Genomic DNA, 8385 nt, shown 5'->3' on the forward strand with positions numbered 1-8385 from the left:
AGATATATCTTTTATCTTATATCTTTATTCGTGATGGCTGCCAGTGTCATTCATAAGAAGAAGTCTGGTATCTAGTTATTATCATAGATATATACTAATACCACAGAATAACCAGAAGAGACACCTTTTCAGTTTAACATGGGTTCTTATGGGGCACAGATTTGCAACACCTGTTGGAATATCAGTGCTGCCGTTAGAAAGATAATTCCCATTATTCTTTGTTTCTAGCGCGACTGTTATTCCCTGAACCATTGATTATAGAATAATCTATTAGTATACATCTATTCTTATCTATTATTATACAGGGTAGTTGTTCGAAAAATGATAAGAATGTCGAGTACGATAATTCTGAAATGTTGGCATTACCAACATAATATTTTTTTTTTTAAATAGTAAATAATTTGACATTTTAAATATGTGCTGCACTGAATAATTCGTTAGCTATTATTTATTACATAATAAAAATTATTGAATAAGCTATTTTTAACTAATATTGTTCTGTGTTCATAACTCTTTAAATAGTCCTATTAGCTATTGCGTAATTTGTTGACAAAAGACCTAAGTTAGGTCATGGTATAATCCTTATACTATGAGTTAGGTTAGGTAATTAAGATTATAGGTCTATTGTCTTTGGCATAGACAGAGAAAATACTAAAATTACTGTATACTGTATATAAAATTAGTAGGTAATAGGTATACTTATCTGTGGAAAATAGGTCTATTATAGTAATATAGTCTAATGACTGCAGCTGTCTGCACTCTGCTTATTTTTAAATTATTTGGTATGGAGTTCTGGACACTGGAATACTGGACGTCTGACTACACCCAACATCCGTACGCTACTAGTACACTACTATGTTCAATGCTGATGCACTGTACTTGGAATTTGGAATTTGAAAATTTAAGGTAATTATAAAATATACGTTTTTGAAATTCATAAATACAATTTATTCATAGTTTTAATAATAAATACTATAATTCATATAAATACTAATATAACAAACAAATAATAATACTTAATACATTGAGAAGTGTTTTTGCTCAACAATAAGTTTCAATTAGTATACCTTGAGTACATCACTGTTAATATTAAAGTTTACTGTTAAGTAACATTGAATTTGAGCTCAACTGGGCATATAAATCAAATAAAATATATTTTTAAAATTAATTTTAACTAAACTAGTTTAATTGACAGTCAAACAACTAGTTTTCATGGATGATTTACAAATAATCCATCAACCTTAGAAACTTGAAATTTTTCGTTCTTATTAAAATAATTTGTATATTATGGAAACTAGAATGAATACAGTGACTTTTTATGTGATCAACATACTAATTAAAAAAGGTAAATTAACTTTTTTATACTGAGTTAAGTTCATATTGTTTGTACTTATAGATTCTGAGCAGACCAATGAATGCATTGGTTTTACAATGATGTGTGTTTAATTTTTTTTTTAACTTTTAACTTATCAAGTTAAAAGAGTCATCTATAATTATATCACAAATAAGTAAAAAAAAATATTAATTCATTATTACCTTGTGTCAGTTTTGTGTCAAATAATGAGGTAGTTAAATCTTAAATAGTATTAAAAATTATAAATAAACACAATTATATATACAAATATGAAAAAACAATTAAATTATTATATATTTTGCAGAAGAAGGTCTGGCTCTCCTAAAATACATGAAATATAAATATTCAAAAATTGATGAATCTCTGCGATTAAAATAAATTGTGAATTACCTGGATAAGGACCAATTTGCTGGGTTATATATCCATCTATCCTATGGCCTGCTCTACGTAGAAACGTTATTATACGGTCTTCCGAATGGTCTTCAATCAAATCATCAATGAAATCTCTAATTGTCCTGGTATTTCGGTCTCTCGTATGCATAGATCGTTCCAACCGAATCTATGTATAAATTTAATTTATCAAAAAAAAAAAATGAGATTAAAGAATATTTTATTTTTTTTAGATAACAACTATGAAACTTGCCTTCAAATTATTTGAGGCTTGTTTAAATTCCACTTCGCAAGTATTTTCTAAATACCTCAACTGGTTAGCAGCAACAGGGTTTATTTTTACTAAATTGTAAACACCGATTGATTTGTTTCTGGCATACCGCAGAATCGCCTAAATAAATTAGTAATAATTATATATATATTTTAATACTTCTTATTAAACTCTTACCTGACAATAATGGAAATAGCAGCCCTGGTGAGTTATTTCTCTAAATACAGTATGTATTGCATTGATTTGCCCAATTTCATAGTCTGTAATAATCATAAGATTTTGGTATTGCAGGGGTATCATATCTTTGATACGTTCAAATAATGCAGTATATATTCCTTCATTCTTTCCATTTAAAAGTGCATATACCAGAGGATAGCTCTATAATACAAAAAGACAAGAATTAAGACTTAGAACAGAAGAAAAATATTCATACAAGTTTCATAATAGCTGAGTATAGAAAAGAACATACAACATTTTTGTACACTATTTGAAACGTAAATAGTTGGTAGCAATCATTATCTATTGTCTTTGGGACAGTCTTGAATGTACCATCACATCCGGCTACTGTGATCTATAACATCATAACACTACTAATAATACTTAAAAATAAGAAAAAAAATAATCTTGACTTACGTTTTGTAACTCAACAGCTATGTCCTGAATAAAACTTGTGTTACAAAAAACCAATCCAACTAACATTCCATTTACCATCAATGGCCCCTGATAGAATCTGTAAATGGAAATAATCATTTACATTTTAATTTTTTTACTGAATAATATTAGCTTTTACAGATTTGGTTGTGCCTGGAATGTGAGGGCAAAGTGTCGGTTTTCATTCATTTCTAAAAGTTGATGGAGGTGTAAAAGATTCCTTGGAGTTGGGGGGAATATGGATTTTCTTATTTGGCGCATTCTCTCTGTGGCTCGGAGGTATGTATAATCGTATGCTCCTTCTGGACAACTGAAAATTAATTAAAACAATAATAGTAATTACTGTTGAAATTTATCAAAATAATTATTGTATTAAACATTACTTTTTAATTGCTTGCATGTATAATGCTTTAGCTGAGTAAGGTGTAGGACTATGAACTACACACTGTTCTGCAAGAATGTTCCGTAATTCCCTCATGGGTGTGTCATCTCTCCTTACTCTATGATCATGTCGCTTCTTGATGAAAAATGCATTGTCATTCAAATTTACCGATATCGATCCTGTTGCTGGACATCCACTCTTATATTCCTTGCATCTTACATAACTGTGAACAATACAATTAAATAAAAATTAAATTTCTTCACACAATTGTATTACCTAAGTATTCAAACTTAATTTACATTTTTCTTTCAGTTGTTTTACTTTTAAAGTACATATATCCTAAATTGTCCTTGATTATATGTTCTGTGCGGTGAACACTGGGAATTGTGACATAGGAGTGAGGACGTTCATTGTCATCTTCCAGAACATCAACATCCATAGGTTCCAATTGATTTATATATTCTTGAACTATATTTAAACCATTGAAAAAAAATATATAAAATGGTAAAATTTGATGGGCATTGTGAGAGAAAAAAACCTTTCTATTAGAAATTGTCTTCAGACAAAAAAAATACTTTGTACGTACCTGGTAATATATAGTCGTGATCCATTAAATGAAAATTTGCCATAGTAAAAAATTAAATAAAAATTTAAAAAAACCTTCAAAAATGTGTAGGAGTGAAGTTTAAATAAAATGTGTATAGATTGAGTTAAACAAACCTGTGACCCAGTTTTCTATAATATGTTATAATTTCAAGATCTATAAATAAATAATATTGGATTTTCACACAATAGTGATAAGTAATCATCTTTTCTTCTATCTTATTAATTGTATTAAATATGAAACAGCATTTTAGATTTCAAGCAAAGAGATGAAAATTATTTTTTAATTGCATATATATTTTTATGTATATTTTTTTTTGTATATCTAGTATTTAATTAAAATAATAAATGCATCAAATACAGTGAATATTAAAACATGTTATTTATATATAAATATATAAATAAAATATCTTTTATTATTGAAAAATGTTAAATAAGATTGACCCTACCATAACAATATTTAAAATTAATAATTTGTCAGTCTTGTAAAGTACCTAAGTAAAATTACTTTTAAATGGATATACATATAGACAGTCTTATTTAATGTACCATAAGTTAACCCTTGTAATTTTATAGTTTCTACTTTCTACACTAAAACACAAGTGGAAAATGCTCCTGAGTTCAGTTAGGTTTAACTTCACTGTTCAGTTAATATATAAGGTGAAAAATTCATATTTTAATTGTATGTGTCATTCACTAATCATCTAGTTGGTACTTTGGGGAATTAAAAGCAAAAAATTCTAAAGTTAATAGAAGTGTCATGTAAAAAAAAAAAATGATATATGTATATATCTTATAATAAAAAAAACAATATCATTTAGTTAATCATATATTAATTTGTTTTTATTCTATAAATTATTACATTACATTTAAATTAATTGAAAATTGTAACGCATTAAAAGGTAAACCTCTAAGTTTATTCTAATTTTTATTTAATTTAATTTATACACTTTTCCAAACATTGTCTTATTTTTAATATTAATTAATATATTATACATTTAAATTATTGTATTAAATATTATAAACTAGTTGTATCCATTGTATTTTTGTTAATTGTTTCTTTGTAATGTCTTCCTTGAGAACATAGCTTATGTTTATTGTCTTCAATGATGGGCTTGTAGTAAGTTTTTGTTTGAAGTGCACCATGGCTGATGCTGAAAAAAAAATTAAGTCAGCAGAACTAACCGGCGACCTTCTGTGTTGGTTTAGTGGTTTATAATATTAGATTGAATTTATTGACCAAATTTCAGAACATAATCTTTATTATATGTGTCAAATAGAAATCCAATGGAGTGATAGGTCCAATAGTATTGAACACTTTAGATTTGTCATAGTATTGCCATTCAAATGTATCTGGTGGTATACCCAGACAAATACCAACAATTTGATAAATAACTTCCATTTGTTCTTCGATTTTGGCTTGCTTCGCGACTACACGACTCAGAGAAGTTCTTCTTTGGCATCAACCCATACTTGGTTATGATGTTGAACAACATATCCCCACTGACCTCCATATTCAATAGGTTTCTATAGTCAACAAAAGTAATTTTTTAATTTCAAAAAAAAAAACTATAAAATAATTGCTTCTTTAAATCTAAAAATACAATACAATCAATTATTTTACAACTAAGTATTGTTAACTCAAACATAATATTAACTGATTTAATCCTCTATAAATCAGAAAATTAAATAACTCATGATGAAAATTGACAATGAAATAAGTGCCAAGACTATACACATATATTATTATTTATACCAAATTTCAGATTTTAAGAAAGAGATTTTTTTTCACATAAAAGATAAAATAATTGTAAAACCAAAAAAGACACAATTGTCTATCATTAATCATTATAATATTATATATACATATTATAAGCTATTTGTTATAATAATTAATAATTTAAATTTTCCCTCCAAATGTGTAAACCAATCAGAAGGTAGGATTTAATCATGGGTTTTATTTCGAATAATAGACATATTTTATTCGGTTACGTTGGTGTACATGTAGGAGGTTAGCGATAAAAATGTCTTATCATTTTTCGAACAACTATCGGGTTCCGACTTCTAATCTATACCAAGAGTATATCTTGCTATTAGTCTTGATCACGGCTATAGATAGTATACTATCTTTAATCGTGGTCTTGATTATCAATAATCTTTAGTCGTTATCACAGATATGTATAATAACTAGATACCCGACTACATATACAACAACATTATTAAATTATGATGCCCGACGCCATTTGCAACTTTGGCAATGTTTACATTTATTCATAAACATATTTACTTATATATACATATATATACTGATAATACTATTTTGCCCTAGTTAAATGCACGATTTAAGATATACAGGTTACTCAACGCCGTATAGAAACTAGTCCCCAGAGTGATTCCCACCGTTTAACCCTGAAAATCAGCTGTGAACCATAGGAAGAAGGACAGCTAGCGCTCTCAGTGTATATAATCTAAACTATATATTAAATATTTTGGAGGCAAACTGTGTTTATAGCGTATGTTATTATTATATTTTATACTAATAATTAATATACTATTATAATGTGTAGTATGGATATTGGATATTGGATCTGAAATTGTATGATTTAACTTGTATTTATTAAATATTAAGTATCCAATTAATATGGTATCCAATAAATGCAGTGTACCTGGTTGCCAACAAAGCTCATCAAGTAAATTTGGGGTCCCACAAAATGACCATAAAGCATGGGAAAAAAAAATTGGTATTGTTTTGAATAGAAACTCTCAAGTTTGTGCTCATCATTTTAACACTTATTACACTTATTACTTTAACATTTATATGAAACTGGTGTCTAAATATAAATCTTCTTTTATCAGCAACGGTTGAAAAGTTTTTACTGTTTATAATTAAGTGTAGTATCCAATAAAATATGTATCATGGCTTCAACAAGTTTTAGTACTTTTTACTTATGATTTTTCTCTTGTCCAAATGATATAAATCTACATTCTAGATTTCTACCTGCACATCAAGACATCAAGTGAAGGCTAAATAATAAATACTATTTAGTATTTAATAATAATTAATATATTATTTACATCATTAATCAATAAGTAATTTATTTGATGTACTGAAAAACTTCAAGATTGTTATAGTAGGTACCTAACTGTTATGTCTTTATGATTGTAATTTGTTACTAATAAATAATAACTATAACTATAAGTTATAACTAAAACTATAAGACATAAGTAATAACTAGGTATAAATAATAAGGAATACACAAAATGACGAAATCCGAATATGGATACCAAGAATTCAAATTTCAAGCCATAAAAATTCTGTGAGGGCTGGATAACGCTCATGGCTCATGGCAAAATAAAAATATTGTCATGAAACAAAATATTTAACGATATTAATGACCACTTGGGCGCTAGCTGTGCTTCTCGCTGGCCGCAATCGAGGTTAATCACTGGGCATCAAAAATATTGCTCCGTTGAGTAACCTGTATATCTTAAATCGTGGATTTTAACAATCGAATGATTAGTAATCGAGACATTTTCATAATCGAGATATCACTCGAAATAATCATTCGAAACTACCAAATTTCCGATTGAAACATTATTAATCAAGATATTGCCATAATCGAGAGATCACTCGATCAAAATAATCGAAAATCGAAACGTTTTGAACGAAATATCGAATAATATCTAGTGATGTGCATTATCGAATTAGTATGAAGACTATAAACCAAATTTTTAAATAAATAGATTTTAATTTTTAAGCAATACAGATTCTTATTTCTTACTATTCTTAGCTTTTAATGTTTTTAGTTTTTAGTTTAGAGTTTCGACCGGACCCGCTAAAACGCATTGTGTGGCAGGCCGGTGGACCCTAAACGTTCTAGTCGGTTCTAAGCAATTATTATTGTTTTGTGGTTGAGTGATTAATGAATAATGATTATATAGAATCATACTATCATAGCCATAAATATTAAATACGTCTATGTTTAGAATATAAATAACTAAGAATAATACAACATTATTAGGTAAATGTAGTAGGTAACTGTATTATATTAAACGAGTCGAAACTCGAAAGACGAAAATACAGACTCGAAGTCAACAACAATTTAATAATAATTTAATTAAAATTTATGATAGTTAATTGATAATTCCCTCGTTCCATGGACATTATTCGAAATAATTTATATTCAGTTATATACATTTTGAGTTTTTTACCATTTTAATTTAAAATAGATCGAGAATCCATTGTTTTTAAAATAAACGAGATATCATCGAAAAAAAAAATCACTCGATTAGTATATAATCGAAATTCGAAATATCTCGATTATATAATCGATATTATTTTAATAATCGAAATATCTCGATTATATATTTCGATTATGCCCATCACTACTAAATATACAGGCATGTTCTGCTGTATTCTAGAATCACTATCACTACGCACTTGCCCAAGGTGACGTCACGTTCCCGCCAAAAACAGATGTTATCAAATTCCAATATTCAAAATGAAATTCAAATAATTGGTATACTTTGAATATCTTACATGATATGTGTTTGAAAATAATTTTTAATTATACTTAATTTCAAAATGTATAATGTACAACAAATTCGGCATATTGTATTATATATTTACATATTATGTTATTGTTTCCTATTCAATAAAAATAAAAATATTGCACCTAATAACATTTTATTTGTTTATTTTGATGAATTTATAGCCATGGCTAAATTTAGCTA

At 27.4% G+C, this 8385-nt stretch overlaps 3 protein-coding genes and 1 long non-coding RNA gene across 13 annotated transcripts in view; 2 read left to right on the plus strand and 2 right to left on the minus strand.

Moving 5' to 3' along the window:
• The window catches only part of LOC100572860, a 9047-nt gene extending 5035 nt beyond the window's left edge, over nt 1–4012 (plus strand). Inside the window, exon 5 of the long non-coding RNA XR_003838935.1 lies at nt 3361–4012. This is a non-coding gene — a long non-coding RNA (uncharacterized LOC100572860). The remainder of the gene's footprint in view (nt 1–3360) is intronic.
• LOC100570512 (ring canal kelch homolog) overlaps nt 1–8385 on the minus strand; it is a 278429-nt gene that overhangs the window by 194762 nt on the left and 75282 nt on the right. The gene's annotated exons all lie outside the window — the stretch shown is intronic.
• Nucleotides 1–8385, plus strand: part of LOC100158704 (kelch-like protein 3) — a 255214-nt gene that overhangs the window by 151001 nt on the left and 95828 nt on the right. The gene's annotated exons all lie outside the window — the stretch shown is intronic.
• On the minus strand, nt 1366–2952 carry LOC100573804. 2 transcript variants are annotated; one of them, XM_016803822.2, is made up of 7 exons: nt 2806–2952; nt 2649–2745; nt 2485–2586; nt 2193–2393; nt 1998–2135; nt 1745–1913; nt 1366–1675 (listed from the first exon to the last, which is right to left on the minus strand). In XM_016803822.2, the coding sequence occupies exons 1-7, from the start codon at nt 2925–2927 to the stop codon at nt 1644–1646; spliced, it is 861 nt and encodes a 286-aa protein (XP_016659311.1). In that variant the 5' UTR covers nt 2928–2952; the 3' UTR covers nt 1366–1643. The 2 variants fall into 2 exon arrangements, with proteins under 2 accessions (XP_016659311.1, XP_016659310.1); XM_016803821.2 differs by having other exon boundaries at nt 1629–1913.

This window comes from Acyrthosiphon pisum, chromosome A1 (assembly GCF_005508785.2).
Source record: "Acyrthosiphon pisum isolate AL4f chromosome A1, pea_aphid_22Mar2018_4r6ur, whole genome shotgun sequence".
Lineage (NCBI taxonomy): Eukaryota > Metazoa > Arthropoda > Insecta > Hemiptera > Aphididae > Acyrthosiphon > Acyrthosiphon pisum.

What these genes read in the sequence shown, in the direction of transcription:
- LOC100573804 (XM_016803821.2), bottom strand. Translation starts at nt 2,927, where the DNA reads ATGCGCCAAATAAGAAAATCCATATTCCCCCCAACTCCAAGGAATCTT. An exon ending in TTCCAGGCACAACCAAATCT is followed by an intron (nt 2,746 to 2,805) that starts GTAAAAGCTAAT and finishes TTCCATTTACAG; the next exon opens with ATTCTATCAGGGGCCATTGA. An exon ending in AAGCCTCAAATAATTTGAAG is followed by an intron (nt 1,914 to 1,997) that starts GCAAGTTTCATA and finishes ATTTATACATAG; the next exon opens with ATTCGGTTGGAACGATCTAT.